Source organism: Dermacentor silvarum, chromosome 9 (assembly GCF_013339745.2).
Source record: "Dermacentor silvarum isolate Dsil-2018 chromosome 9, BIME_Dsil_1.4, whole genome shotgun sequence".
NCBI classification, from domain to species: Eukaryota; Metazoa; Arthropoda; class Arachnida; order Ixodida; family Ixodidae; genus Dermacentor; species Dermacentor silvarum.
In genome coordinates, this window is record NC_051162.1 from 104,431,927 (window position 1) to 104,448,173 (window position 16,247).

At 46.9% G+C, this 16,247-nt stretch overlaps 2 protein-coding genes across 3 annotated transcripts in view; both read right to left on the reverse strand.

Moving 5' to 3' along the window:
• LOC119463475 (uncharacterized) overlaps positions 1–16,247 on the reverse strand; it is a 562,544-nt gene that overhangs the window by 449,298 nt on the left and 96,999 nt on the right. The gene's annotated exons all lie outside the window — the stretch shown is intronic.
• The window catches only part of LOC119463482 (uncharacterized), a 179,123-nt gene that overhangs the window by 147,840 nt on the left and 15,036 nt on the right, over positions 1–16,247 (reverse strand). For both annotated transcript variants that reach the window (XM_049656664.1, XM_049656663.1), the window contains exons 4-5: positions 10,902–11,165; positions 7,683–7,716 (exon numbers count right to left, since the gene is read on the reverse strand). In XM_049656664.1, coding sequence (XP_049512621.1) covers positions 7,683–7,716; positions 10,902–11,114 — 247 coding nt within the window. In that variant the 5' untranslated portion in view covers positions 11,115–11,165. The remainder of the gene's footprint in view (positions 1–7,682; positions 7,717–10,901; positions 11,166–16,247) is intronic.

The following is a 16,247-nucleotide window of genomic DNA, read 5'->3' on the forward strand; positions in this document are numbered from 1 at the left end:
AAGACTGGCTGGTAGGGCTGCTGGTTTTTTTTTTTTTTTTTTTTTTTTTTTTTTTTTTTTTTTTTTTGCGGTGCTGAAAAGATTTGCACGAGGATACATAACGGCAAACGGAACGGTAAAAACCGGGCAAATAGAAACGACGCCAAACATGGTCATATGTCTTTAAAACTCCCAGATGACCAGCGGTAGGAACATCATGCAACTGTGCGAGTACAGTCTCACGCATATGCTTGGGAACGACCAGCAGCAGTTCAGAGCCATCCGGGTACATGCTGCAACAGTACAACATGCCATCTTGCAGCAAAAAACATACGTAAGGGGGGGAACTTGTCCAGTCAGGCTGAGAATCATTTCTCTCAGGTAAGGGTCACGTAATTGCTTATCTGCGATGTGGCCAAACACGGTAAGCGCGAGTACGCAAGTTGACTCGTCGGTATCAGGCAGATCTGGTGGGTCTACTGGATGACGTGACAGGCAATCAGCGTCATCATGGAGCTGTAGAGCCCACCAACCGATACGTCCAGCTGGATCTTTTAAGGACGAAAGCCAGCTTAGGGCGTGGTGATCGGTGGTGATGGTGATGATGATGATGATTATTATTATTATTGTGGTTTATTGGCGCAAGGGCCAGATGGGGCAAAGAGCGCCAAGACGATGGTAATGACTTGTTAGTGGTACATGAATAGTGAATTACATGAACATTAGACGTGGCGTGGCTGTAAAGGGGCCTAAAAACAGTCGCTGTAAAGTGCGTAAAATCTATACGTAATAAGATTATGGCAATGACTAATTATGCGTACTATGGGCATGAACAATGCATTGCGAAGGAACGATACGACTTGCAAAATATTAAAGATGCCAGGATTGGCCAGAAGCACAAGTGCCTAAACAGAGCCCTTGAAACACAAGGGCCTGGAGGCATGTGCAATAAAAGCTATCGCAGCAACATCCTCTGGAGAGGGGATGCGCTACGAACTTATTGGGCTAATAACCTGTAGCACAGCATCTTTCAAGAAAGCAAGGACTGCGTTGGTGCTAAAAAGTGGTTCTTTACCGAGAAACATAGCGGGATGGAGAGAGACACAATAGCGATATGCTAGCGGGAAATGTTTCTTTCTTTCTCTTTCGGCTTCCCGACACTCCAGGAGGACGTGAAGGGCGGTGAGCCTCTCGCCACATCTACCACAGGTTGCAGGATCATTTCCATTCAATAGAAAATTGTGAGTACCATATGTGTGTCCTATTCTGAGACGACAGAATAGGACATCAGTTCGTCGTGTTTTAGTTGTACAGGGCCAGAACCCTAACTGTGGCTTAATCAAGTGGAGCTTATTATTTTCTTCGGCGTCCCACAAGCGTTGCCAGTGGCTTCGCAGTTTGTTTCGTAGGAAAGGCTTCAGATCAGTAGCAGGGACAGCAGCGCGAAGACCAATACCTTGCGATGCTGTTGATTTGGCGATTTCGTCGGTAAGCACATTACCCTCGATTCCTCTATGGCCGGGAACCGAGCATATTATTACATGTCAATGAGATAGGTAAATGTTACACAAGAGTGAGTATAGCTCAATAAAAACAGGATTCTTATGCTTTTGTAAAGATGTTAGCGCTTTTACAAGACTTAACGAGTCTGTGAATATTATTGCTTTTTCTAGTTTTAATTTCTTTATATGTTTCACCGCAGACAGTACTGCGTAGGCTCCTGCTGTGAAGATACTCGTTAGGGGGTTCATTACGTCAGATTTCGAAAAAGAGAGGCCAACAGCAGCGTAAGATATGCCCGCATGGGACTTGGATGCGTCGGTGTAGAATTCCGAACACGAGTACTTCGATTGAAGTTCGCGGAATTGCATTGCAATTTCGAGCTCGGGAGCGTGCTTTGTGACCTCTACAAAGGATAGATCACATTCTATCACCTGCCACTCCCAGGGCGGTGACAGCTTAGCTGGAGGCATTAGGCGATGTTCTAGAAGTGGGACATCCATCTCTTCGCTAAGTTCTCTTACACGCAGTGAGAAAGGCCGCCTCATAGAAGGTCGATTATAGAAAAGCGTTGCACACTTCAATTCATTAAGGGTTGTAGAACAAGGATGTTCACGATCGGAGTGTACTTTGAGGAAATAGGTGAAGCTGATGTATGTTCTCTGTAGATGGAGTGACCACTCATTTGATTCTACGTATAAACTTTCGACGGGGCTTGTTCTGAATGCGCCAGTGGCCAAGCGGATACCTAGATGGTGGACAGGATCTAGCATTTTAGCGCGCTCGGGGCGGCGGAGTGATATACTACGGCACCATAGTCCAAACGTGACCGAATGAGGCTCTTGTGAAGATTCAGTAAACACTTCCTGTCGCTGCCCCACGATGTGTGAGATAAAATTTTCAGTAAGTTCATTGTTTTTAGACATTTCGCCTTGAGATGTTTGATGTGGTTAATAAAAGTAAGCTTCGAGTCAAGTATGATGCCTAAGAATTTGTGTTCTTTGTTTATAGGTATTTGTTGTAGATACATTTTGATAGTGGGATCTGCAACGAGACCTTTCTTCCTGGTGAAAAGAACTTTTGTGGGGGTTTACTTTGAGCCCGTTTTCGTCTGCCCACTTGGACACATTGTTCAGCCCCTGCTGTACCTGTCTCTCGCACACTGCGAGGTTACAGGACTTCGAAGCCTATCTGTACATCGTCCACCTAGATGGAATAAAAAATAGCTGGTGGTAACGAAGCACGAAGCGTGTTCATCTTAACGCTAAAGAGTGTGCAACTGAGCACGCCTCCTTGGGGTACACCAGTTTCCTGCACAAAAGGTCGTGATAAAACATTGCCAACTCGAACACGGAATGTGCGATTCAGCAGATAACTCTCAATCACATTTAACATATTACCACGTATACCAAAGTGGGAGAGGTCTCTCAGTATGCCAAACCGCCCTGTGGTGTCATAGGCCTTTTCCATGTCTAAGAATACAGACAGGAAGAACTGTTTGTGAACAAAACCTTCGCGTATCTGCGCCTCAATACGTATCAAATGGTCAGTGGTGCATCGACCCTCGCGAAAGCCGCACTGGTATGGGTCAAACAGTTTGTTTGATTCTAGGAAATGTAATAGGCGACGGTTTATCATTTTTTCGAAGACTTTGCAGAGACAGCTTGTTAGCGCTATCGGCCGATAACTCGATACAGACGATGGATCCTTCCCCTCCTTCAGGATAGGGATCACTATGGCCTCTTTCCAGGCAGAGGGGATCTCGCCGGAAGTCCATATAGAGTTATACAGACAGACAAGGGTTTTCTTCGTTTCAGAGGGCAGGTTCTTCATCATTTGATATAATATGCGGTCAGAGCCTGGGGCAGATTGGTTGCAACAGGCGAGTGATGCATGAAGCTCTGCTAAAGAGAAAGGTAAGTTATAAGGCTCGTTCCCGGTGCTCTTTCGGTCTAAGTTTTTGTTTTTCTATTGCTGCTTTGTATTTTGTAAATTCTGGAGAATAGTGCGATGAACTGGACACATGTTCAAAATGTGCACCCAGGTGGTTCGCTTGGTCTTCCAAGCTGTCGCCCTGAGTGTTTACCAAAGGGAGTGAATATGTTTGTCGTCCTCTCACCTTGTTAACCCTGTTCCAGACTTTGGCCTCATCTGTATACGAGTGTATACCTGATAAGAACTTCTGCCAACTCTCTCTCCTGGCCTGTCGGTGCGTTCTCCTGCCTTGTGAATTTATCTTCTTAAAATTGATAAGATTCTCCGCAGTAGGAGAATCGCGTAGCAACCCCCACGCTTTGTTCTGTTTCCTACGAACGTTCCTACATTCGTCGTTCCACCATGGGACACGGCGTTTGCATGCCGCACCACTTATTTCGGATATGCATTTAGAAGCGGCATCAATTATGAAGGAAGTAAAATATTCCACAGCAGCATCAATTCCTAATGAAGACATGTAGGCCCAGGATATACTACTAGCAAGAGTTCGAAATTTCTCCCAATCGGCTGTATCAATCTTCCATCGAGGGGCTTGTGGTTAAGGCTCAGTTTTGGTTGTTCGCAGTAGTATTGGGAAGTGATCGCTCCCGTAAGGATTTTTGGTAACTTCCCATTTAAGTTCAGATAATAGAGACGGGGAAGCTATGCTAAGATCAATAGAAGAAAAGGTTCTGTTTGCGAGACAGTAAAATGTAGGCTCCTTCTTGTTCAGGAGACACGCGCCAGAGGAGAAAAGAAATTGTTCAACAAGACGACCTCTCGCATCGATACGAGAGTCGCCCCACAGACTGCTGTGTGCATTGAAATCGCCAAGAACAAGATAGGGTTCTGGCAATTCGTCTATAAAGGACTGAAATTCATGTTTATGTAAGTGGTAATGTGGGGGTATGTAAAGTGAGCAGATGGTGATGAGTTTGCTTAGAAGAACAAGTCGAACGGCCACTGCTTCAAGGGGCAGTTTGTAGCTGCAAACGTTGACATGCTATGCTTTGGTGGATTACAATGGCAACACCGCCTGATGATGCGACGGCATCATCGCGATCTTTACGAAACGTAACATACTGTAGGAGAAAGTTCGTATGTTTCGATTTTAAGTGTGTTTCCTGTACACACAGCACTTTTGGATTGTGATGGTAAAGAAGTTCTTGGACATCGTCGAGGTTTTTAAGAAGGCCTCTGACGTTCAATTCTATGATTTGTGTATCCATAATGAAAGTAAATTGGTGTTGTGTGTACTAAAAAAAGGAAATGTTGCTTTAGATTACAGAGCCTTTTCCATGCCCCGTAACTCGGTATTTGTCCTTTCTGAAGCGGTCGAGGGAGCCTCGCCGCTCCTTAGGCGCTTGTTGCGCCGTCGGGATGGGTGTAGTGTCCATTGCCTCTTGTGAGGCGCCGGACACGCGCTCTTGCGAGCGAGAAGTTTCGCGAGAAAGTCTCGCCGCGAAGGACGAGACATTTGCGCCCACCAGCCCGGAGGTTGATGGGGCTGCCTTTGGGCCTGAGCTGCGCCGGCTGTTGCCAGCGCTAGCAGGGGCCGGTGAGAGTGAGGCAGCCTTGACTGCACCCACCGTGGGAGCTGCTGGCGGGCCTGCGGGTTCACTACGCGTAGCGCAGGCTGCCACCGAGGACTGTTGCGGTGCCGGAAACCCTGAGGTAACCGGGCCTGTTTGCTGGCTGGGTGGAGTGGACTTAGCTCCTTCCACCCTGGGGGCAGGAGCCACAAGCGACAGATCGCTGCGCGCGGGCTGGGCAGGTGGCAGTAGCCGCTGCGACGCTGCCCCTTGGCGCGCCGCATCAGCATAAGTGGTCGTGTGGAATGGTGAGCACCTTTTGCGTGCTTCCCTGAATGATACGTTTTCACGGACTTTCAGTGTTAATTTTTTTTTCCTTTTTCCAGCTTGGACAAGACCGCGAGTACGCTGGATGGTCACCATCGCAATTAACGCAGCGAGGTGTGGCCTCGCAATTGTGTGAGGCATGGCCTTGTACTCCACACTTGGCACAGGTGAGTCGACCACGGCAGCTCTGCGAGCCATGGCCGACTCTTTGGCATTGGTAGCATCGCCTACGATTTGGGGTATATGGTCTTATGCTATCTTTGTGTAGCCTGTTTCAATGCTTTGTGGCAAGACGCTTAATTCAAAGGTAAGTATGAGGTGTTTCGTGGGAATTTCTTTGTTGCCCCGTCTCATAACGATGCGCTGCACATTCGTGACGTTTTGCTCCTTCCGTCCTTCCAACAACTCGGTTTCATACAGGTCGATGAGGTCTGCTTCAGATACTACCCCTCGTACTGTGTTCATGGACCGATGCGGTGAAACGGTAACTGGGACATCACCAAAACTAACAAGCTTGCCGAGTCTGTTGTGTTGCTCCTTATCACGTAGCTCAAGCAGAAGGTCCCCGCTTGGCATTTTGGTGATTTTGTAGCTAGGGCCTAGCGTGTTGGTCAAGGTTTTCACAACTACAAATGGGGATATGGTTCTCGCTAGTCTTTCAGTTCTTTCACTATGTACTACTTGATACCGTGGGAAAATGGCTTTAGGCCGGGTGAACAAATTCAAAATCTCATCGGTGCGTCCCCTCTTCTGAGGGAGACGATCAAGAAGCCGAGGAAAAGCGGGTGTTCCCATAACAATTTGGTGTGCTTCGGCAGCAATGGCAGCCACCCACCACGGAGTCCAACAAGGGGACGCTGCAGCACTTCACGTGTAAGGCTGCAGGCGCCAGCCGTACATTGCCGCTATAACCTTACATATAAACCCAAGAGAGGGCACCTACACAAGGTTAACCCAAGCCGCCTATGAAAAGTGAGGAAGTAACAGAAGAGAAGAGGTGACAGGACAGTGAGGACAGAAAAACAGAGAAGAAAAAGATCGTAGAGGGGGATAGGAAAAGGCGACCAGCCGATTGCCCCTGGGTGGGTCAGCCCAGGAGTGCTGTCTACGTGAAGCAGAGGCCAAAGAGGCGTGTTGCCTCCGCCAAGGGGCCATAAAGGTCCAATCACTCAGCATTGGCTCAACCCCCAGGATCCCCTTTTCCCCGGACACGGCTAAGCCGCGCACGGCTACACGCGGGAGGGTCCAACCCTCATGCGCTCGGGTACGTGGTGTCGCAACACACCAAACGCCTACTTACGCAGACGCCCCTGCGGGGTGGTGATTGGTGGTAACCACGAAAGGCCGTCCATACAATTATGGGCGAAGTTTACCCACTGCACAAACGAGGGCGAGGCATTCAGGTTCGGTGAACGAGTAATTTTGGTTCCACCTATGTGCCCATGTCGTATCGTAGACGCAGATACACAATTTCAGCAAAGTGAGCCAAGGTTAACAAAGAAGTGTCATTGCATTTTAAAGGCAAAAAGAGAAGTTTCTAATAATAGTTTTGTACCCAGGAAAATATATATCTCTCAGTAGGCCTGCGAGATACTAGAAACCTATTTTTATAACACTTTTTCCATGTGAAAAAATGCGCCTGTCCACACTCGCTTCTATATTTAGTCACATCAAATCAAGTGCCGGTGGCGTGGTTATGAATTTGTCCCCATAAATTCATTTTTTATTGCCATGCTGCTTGTAAGAGCAATCTGAACTTATGTTCTGTTTCCCCGTGGCGCATGTCATTCCTCCGATAACTCTGATCACCATTTTGTTTTACGCACAAGTTACCACCTACCCGCCGTGGTAGCGTAATAGTTTTGGTCGCTGTGCTGCTAAGCCCGATGGCGCACGACCGAATCCCGTCTACGGCGGCGGCATTCAGCTGGGGGCGCAATTCACAAACGCCCGTGTACCGTGCATTGGCTGCACGTTAAAGAACATCAGGTGGCTAAAATCGATCTGGAGCCACCCACTATGGTGTGCGTCATAATCATAAATTGATTTGGGCACGGGAAACCCCATAATTTAGTTTTGTTTTGTTAACAAGTTGCAATCTACTGAATATTCAGCCACGAATAAAAAAAAGCATTTCTTCCATGGATATATTTGTCCCCATTGCTTTCTTGTCGCCTGCATACTGCAAGGGACCTGTTTTCGGGGCGCAAATATAATGACCAGGGAAACGTTTACGACCGTTCTCGCTTTTTGAATACACCTGTGCAGTTCATTTTATACAACCGACAAACTTGCTTTTATGTTTTCTGGGCACCATGTCTCACCCTCAATTATACAAAAGCTTCATTAAAACAAAAATAAAAAGCTTACCAGTAAATTTTAGGTACTCTGCATTCGGAGTGGGCTGCAAAAGAAAAAGCGTTGGATGAGCATCCCTTCTGGCAGCTCCACACATGCTTTGATCTTCATTGGATTCATGACCAATCCAAATACACAAGGTGGGATGTGATAGCAAAGAAAGATGAAAAGGCACCATCATACATAAGATAGCGTCGCTTTGAGCAATACGATTTTTTTTCTCACACATAGAGATCGGGCGAGTCGGGAATGTGATCCATGGCATATATCTGTTATATATTTACCTGACATGTTCTCCGCACCTTAAAAGAACCTACCGATTATCACTTGACTTGAAAATTGACATCGGTCACCTGCGAAGTACTTGCTCTTAAATTATAATTTGTCCAATGAGGCGGTAGCCATCGCAATAGCCATGAACAATGCAGACCGAAAAGAAATGCCCGCACACGTGCTAATTGACTCCAAAGCGGCGTGCAGTACCTACCTTCAAGGGGGTCCTGCCCACTGCAGGTAGCAAGACTGCTAAGAAAACCCCGCCCACTGCACCACAGGATCACTTAGTGTGCAGTGCATGAAGGTCTGGAGGGAAGTGAGGCGACACACTCCCCACGACTGAAGCAAACAACCAAGCGGCGGAGTCGACCCTCGGATCCCCTCAAACCAACGCATCACTGGTCACCCCAAGGGAGATTCTTGCCCTCCAGGGGCCGACGAACACTCGCTTCCCTCAACCCTAAGCTCACATGGGAAGGGAATGGCACTGGATTCAAACTAACGCTTGTATAACCCTACTTCGACAGAGCAAGATCGCATCGGCGGAGCCACAGCACAGGTGCGAGGTTCTACTGATACTGAGACATACAACATGAGAATGCGGGAGGCGCCTTCACACAATGAACTCACGCTTCACACTAACCTCAAACTTCTCGTTCCCATGGGAGACGCGACTCGGGGACTGTGATCTGGAGGGGCCAACAGCTTTATCTAGATCAGGCCCAGAGAGAAGCCCGAACCAGTTGAGTTCTAGACCAAGGACCCTACACCTAGTGAGTCTTTTCCTTTCCGTTATTAGAGAGCTTTAGATTAGGGGGACCCAAGCGTTGGGGCCCTCTAGCGTTTGGGGCAACATTACTGCGCATGCGTAGGTGAGTCTGCGCATGCGCAATACCGTCGCCCCTAGCGCTAGGGTGCCCCAACGCTTGCGTCCCCCTAATCGCAAACTCTTTATTAACGCGATAGCCTTAAGGGCTCCGCGTCTCAGAAAACCCGGTGTCGGCGTCGCCGTCGGGGGCGTTGGCCGGCCAAGAAAATCATCTTAACAACGCCGACCAAGCAGGCCCTCCTCATCGATGCTCCTCATCGCCGTCATCATCGCCGTCGCCATCGCTGTCTCTGAAGCAGAAGTTGCTTCCATTGGTGAAAGTGCACAGAACCTTCCTCTGATGACAGTGTTCTGTCCCGAGATGTCAGGCTCTCTGCTACGCCACTAGATGATGCTGTCCTCCACATCACAGGCCGCGGCCCCCACCGGGGACCAACGTTTCACTGCTTTCCCCTATACTCATTCCTAACCTCGCCTGAGGGGTTCGATAACTAGAAACATACTTCACCACCTTGCCAGCTGTCGAGAGACGCCTTATGCGTGAAGCCCTCACCCTTATCAGAAACGCAGCCTTGCTCCCACGAGAAGTGGTAGCGGCGAGGTTGCTTACCGCCATATCTTACACCAATGCAGCCGCGTTTCGCGCTCCATCTGAGAGCGTTCCTGGTGCTCTGCCATAAATACTGTCGGCCTTCTAAATCAACGAGATCGAGGTAGAGACACACAAAATCTCTCGAAGATCATATATCACCGTCAGTGATCTCTTGAGAATACCACCCCAGAATAGTACTTTAATTCCTCCTTTATAGGGCATCGCGGCTCATATTCGCTACGAGCAAGTTGTCGGGCGCCTTTGTCGGCCGAAAGCAACTGCGGGTTCATCATCAGGGTCCATCGTTTTGCCATGGCATGTCATAAAGGATTCGACTAAGTCTACTCGAACAATGAGTGAGATCTGCCGTCTGCTTCTAAACTGTGTTATCCACATGCACTGTATGCACTTCTTGTGCACAGGAGTGCTCTGTTCCACCAGAATGGGAAGGCCCTCTGTGAGACATTTCCACAAGTGATAAGGTCGCATTACCTTCAATTGCTGAAATCCTTTTTAATCAATCAATCAATCAGCTTTATTATCTGAACTTAAAAAATGCGTACCCAATATTTGAACCGAGTGGTAGCCCTAAGGCTAGATTCCAGTCCAAAGTAAACTGCGTCTACAGGTACGTTACAGGAGCTAACTTTAAATAACAACGAGAAAAAAGGAAAAATAAAAAACTGTCAGCCCTTCCACTGGGGTGGAGATGGAAGATCAGCGAAACTCTGCAATGGTGGGAATTATGTATTTCCAATTATAACTATTAAGATGTGATGGTGTAATTGGTTATTTGAACTATTAAAGAATGATAATATGTAAGATCCGGTGGTTTTCATTTATTTAGTAATCACAGGAACCATGGCTTTATGGTCGCTACGGTACACCGCCATAGGGTGTACGGCAAAGGTTGGCCCGTTCTTCATAAACATGCCACCTACGCCGCGCGCATTCGGTGCGGACGCGGGCAAAACGCCGCCGCCGTCGACAACAGTTCTGCGCGTTGCTGGTGGTGCTACACGTCCATGTTTATACAGCTCCTCAGAATTTTGAGAATGACAGCCCATAAACAAATGTCATAAAACAAGACACCGGCAGCGCATACCTTTTATGTTAAATCTTCTCAGACTGAAATATTAAAAGTGCGAAACAAAAATGCTCGAACCAATTAGAGTTTTTTTCTACACGCGGACACGACCATCAGAGACTGAGACCTTAACAGTTTTGCTGTAAAACGTCAGATGCATACAAAAAAATTTGCTCAAAATATTTTGACAATTTAATTTAAAAAAGCTCAGATTGTAATTTGAAGTTTCTGGTAGTTTTCACTATATGCAATCATCTATAAGCAGTTGGCTGCATTTAGAGTCTATATAGGAACACGTTTGCTGCTTTCAAAGAAATCCTGGGAAACATTTTTTTTTATGCAGACATCGTTCAATTGCATAGCTAATAGTGTCTCAGATACTAATACCCAGCTGTGGTAAAATATAGAAGAGAGTCTAGAATGATGAAAAAATTAATACTTGCTTACCTGTCCTCGTTGAAGAAAGAATAACGACAGGAAAACAACTGTTGTGATCAGGAGAACTGCAACAGCAACTTTCAACAATCCCATCGCTGTGCACCTAGACTTCCATCCTCTTTTCGGTGGTGTCTTTAACGACGTTGACTCTCCATCGGCAAACGTGACCGAAGCATCACTGGCATGATATTGAACATACGGGGGCAGCTTCTCGTCTTCCATTGTGAGGTCCAAATTTCCGTACGCGAATTTCGTTAAGCCAGCCTTTGTCTTCTGCGTCCAAGAAGGCAAAAACGATAATTATGATAAGGCAATGCCTGATGTTAATCGTGTGGTTTCTCATCCCACTGCAACACTGGGCCTGTGAGGAACGCCGTCGTGGTTTGATCATCTGATTTAACGATTGATCTAATCTTATTTTGATCATCTAGGGTTCTGTCACGTACACCCAAATCGCACGAGCGCTTTTCCATTATGCACTATTCGAATAGCGACAACCATGGTGGGCAAAAGAAATCGCGACCTTAATATCTGAACAAGAAAGGCAATGCTTCGTCGAAGGCTACTCATTGAAGTCGCTACATTAATTCGCCAAACGCAGCAGTTTGGCGAACTAATGCCCACAGAGTAACCAACAGTACATGATCAAAATGTTTAGGATAAAATGAGCTCGAAGTAACAAACATTCGTTCCAACAACTAGTTTACAATAATCGGTAGGCTAGCCCCACTTTAAGCTATAACAATACATTCGTCTAATTAATCTCCTAGAGAACACAGAATTTTCTATTTACCTCTGAAATGGCAGCAGACGCATCATCACGAGTCCGTTTTGTAGTCGTGTGTTTGCAAGACTTGCAGCTGCGGCGTAGTGAAAGGAGCGAAGAATTATAGAGGTCGGCACGCGGAAGCGAACAAGGAAACGCGTGACCATTAAATCGAGTCAGGAAGCCTCGGTCGAGAAAAGAGATGCTATCAGAATTAACCATGTAAGGGGAATGCCGGGCACTTAACAATGTTGAAAATTGCGTTTGAGCAAACAGTCACAAAGGCCGGCATTGCCATTGCCATTTCCTCATAGGAATGATAACAATACCGCAATACAGCATGCATGTTACGGAAACAACCAAGATGTTGTTGGTGGCACTAGTCTAACCCTCGCCATGTATCACGATTCCGTGTCATAATAACGGCGATACTTTCATTTTCTTTACATTAGACAGTAAGCTGCATGACGATCGTAACAAAAAGACAATGACATCCGTAACGCGCTTACCGCATATCGCATAGCGGGAAAATGAATTATATAGCAGCCTAGAAAACAGAGTGCTAAAAAAATTGTGTCCCAAGGCACCCGACAGGTTATGGGGATGTCTAAGCAACGATTTCTTGCGATGTGTGGACTCGAATTTCACTTGTTCGTATGTGATATGTATCTTTCCCCTTGAGAATTCATTCTCAATGAATATATTTAATTGATTTATTAATGTTGCTGGGACAGCATTGTATATACAAACAATACCACGTCAAAAAGTTGGCAATCACTGCCATTTTAACATACGCGAAACAGGATGAAGGCGAAAGCCTGCGCGCTCGCGAGTCATTCTTCACATTACTTAACCTTTTCATTCGAATGCGTTGTTACTTCCTATTACTTGTTTTTCGCCACTAAAGATCGTGGATTCGAGTGCCTCAATTAACTCTGCCATAAGTAACTGTGCCTTAATCGCCCCAATTAACCCCAGAAGTCGGGGGTTCGACTCCATTTCGACTCCGACTTCACCATTTCAATTGGAATACAACTTCGAGATATGATCGGTTCGCCTATATCTCCAAGTTGGTTAGACTCCCACCAAAGTTCATTGGTTCGAGTGCCTTAATTGACTATATCTTAATTAAATGAGATTTTTTGCCTTATTAATAACAGAGGTAGTGCTGACGCTTCTTCTTCGCCTCGGCTTCACGCTTTCTTGTAAAAAAATTGATGGCCAATTAAATTCGCCCTAATTAACACCATAGGTCGTGCTTTCGGCTCCCACAAAAGGTCCAGGGTTCCATATCTATTAATTTTTGTGCCATAACGCCAGACATTCGATTTTTCGACCCATGAGCCATCTAAGGCTCATGGGTCGAATTCTCGCCAGAGATAATTTGCTTTCGCAAGTCAATCTCATGCCAGCGTGCCAAGCTCAGGCTCAAGCATGACCTGCTTACTCGTACCGGGAGTCGAGATACCCAAGCCATCTTGAGACTTGATCTGCACAGCGCCTTCAACAACATAGATCATGGCTCTATCTTACGTGAATTGAACACTATTGGCTGTAGTAGGAAAATACATGACTACATCCGAAAGTTTCTTACAAATCGCTCAGTTATCATTAGTATCAATGCTAAAACTCCCCCCTCCCCCCCCCCCCAACCCCCAAACAACCTACGTAGCTTTGGCAGACCTCGGGGCTCTGTGCTGTCACCGTTCCTATTTAACTTATCTATGACTTCTGTCGCTAGGACCCTGCCACAAATTCCGGATATGCGATATTCTCTATATGCCGACAGCATTACTCTATGTGTGAAGGGTAGGTCGAATGGCCACATGTAAGGTACCTGCAAGAGGTGGAAGATGCAGTGGCTACGAGCGCTGGGTTCATGAACCTCGAGCGCTCGTCCGCGCAATCTGAACTGTTAGTAGTCTCAGCTACTAAACGCGATACGCCCAACATTCAGATCAATATTAACGGGAAACAAATGCCCGTCGTAGACAAAATCCGTCTACTTGGTATGCACATTCAATATAACCGATTCAATATTTATGCACTTCAAGGGATTACTACCAGCGTAGACCGCACCACGCGGCTTAAACGTGGCTTCTGTTGCAAAGAGAGCGTTTGAGAGAAAGGTTACTTCACGCTCCGCTAGCGAGCTCCACGCACCGCGTACGACAGCAAAATTTGGCTGAGATGTTCACAGCAGCGTATGCTACCTGCGGGCTGTGTTATTTCACCAAGCCCGAAAGGTGGTTGAGGGCCCCCTTAAGGACCAACCACGGGCATGCGTCGACACGCTTCGGCGCGCGTCGGTTCGCGTCGGCTGGAGAAAAAGAGCACGCAGCCACTGGACACAAGCTCTGACGCGCGCGATGCTCGCTCTTCGGCTGCGGCGCACTGTTGGTTGACCATTTAGTCTTCAACCATCCTAGTCCGGCCTAAAACAGCCCGCTCTAAACTAAGCTTGAAACAATAAGTTAGTGATCTGCATGCTCTTTTAGATATAAATAACACGTTTGATTAATGAATGAAGGCCTGTCGCTACAGTTTCTTTTTACCTTTGAAGTAACAGTACCGCAAAAAATATCGACATCGGCGCTTGCGTACACGTCGTCATACGTCTTCAAGATCGCGTTGCTAACACCTGCACGACCATGCCATATCATATCAAAACCTCTCTTACGACTTCATTTTTGGTAGTTCATTGCACAACCAAATATCTAAGAATTGGGTGTGCAAAGTATCATTGAAAAATCTCTATTAGAAATATTGTCACGTAGATGTGACGGTGAAGAATGATGCAGAGTCAAATGGGAGTTCCAAACTTAACACTTTATTGGGCGAACTTCTGCCCAGCAAAACAAGTCACACTCAATCGCGACGATAGCGTCGAGCAAAGTCGACGATCGTCGAAAATCGGATCTGCGATCAAGCACGTCGGCTTTTATATATCAGTCATCGAAAGTTACAGAGTATTCGCGGATGCACGCGCGCCTTTCAGAATCTACTAAACCGCTGGTGGATCGCAAAACGACGGTATGGTCTGCACCCGACTTCCGATTCGAGGGTTACTATTCGGTTACTGCGTTCAACCTAGCCTGCAATTTCTGCAGGGCAATTTCCCGCTATTCGCAAAGAAAATCCGCTTCTACAACGTTATTAAGGTTGGCTGCTGTTCGGCATTAGAGTGCGTGAACTCTTCCGTGAAAGGAAAAAAAATGGCAGTTTCGCACGAAAGCGGAAGCAACGATTGCGATAGCAAATTAGCAGAGACCCATACGAAGTAAGAATAATACTTTTACCGGTCGTATAAACTTGTAAACATTCGCTTGATAACTCCATATAACAAGCATGGTGTCAGCGCGCACAACCATGAACCCATCACACTCGGTGACCGCGGACACTCGCTATCAAGACGCTGGCGTGAGGAAACGCGGCGGCAGCCACGAGCGAAGGGACCTTCTTGCTGTTGTCTATCGCTTCAACGCAAACAGAGTGCCGAGAACACACAGCACGCACAAAGCTACTTGCCGTCGACGCACCTAGACTCATCCCCCAACGCATATCGCTTTCAAGATACAGCCGCGCGACCGCGCGCAGCCGCCACATACGCAGTTGCAGCCAGAGTAGAATGCCGCCCCCCTCCCTCCGGTTTCTTACGCGTGACGGAAGATGTCGCGCTTCCTTCCCGCGTTCCTCCCTATCGCGCGGGCGAAGTCAAGCCGCGATCGCCGGCTCCTCTCGCACGCTTTCACTCGCACATACAGCGTAGGGCGCGCGGTGACGGTTATCGCATTTGGACTTCATACGGAACCTGACGGCGACGACGACGGCAGAAATACGACTGGAGTGTCCATATAATTGCTACCGCAATAAAATGCTTCGTTTTCCATGGAATGAAATGCGCAAAGTTAAATGGTCAATTGCTATCAAGCGAGCGACCGTGAACGGCAAGCTGTGGGTACCGAACGTAGGAGCCAGAATATGTGAAGTTCATTTCGTCACAGGCAAGTCCTTTGGTGTTCAAGTGCGAATACCCCCTTTTTAACGATCAGTTAAAGACGCACAGGTGCACAAAGCAAGGATCCTCAGCATATTGATTACGTGCCGTCTTTATACTGGGGGTGAGGCCACTATACTTTAGGTCGGAAAATTTGTTTTTATATAACATTTATAAGTGTAGAATTTTGGGTCAGTTAGTAAGGTATATTGAACTAAAAGAAAACAGTACAAAAAAGCAGGCAGATGCCACGCCCTGTAGAAATCGATGTTATGCGAAGCAGTGTGCGGGGAGCCTACCAAGTTAACGAAACGACCATGAGAGTACCAAGACGTAGGCGGCTCTTTCATGACCTACATGACACGCATGTCATGACATTCATGTCATCAGGAGTCCTCAGGAGTCGCTTTAGCTACACCTAAGAGACCTTAAGGCGAAAACCTTAGTCATGCTCATGACTATGACTTCGACCTTTAGTCTTTTCCTTCACTTATCAAATCAAAATATTTATTCTAACATTACAAGGGAAATGCAATGTTGAGGATGACAGGTAAAAAGCCTTCTTTAGGCTTGACCGGTCCTGCATCCTATA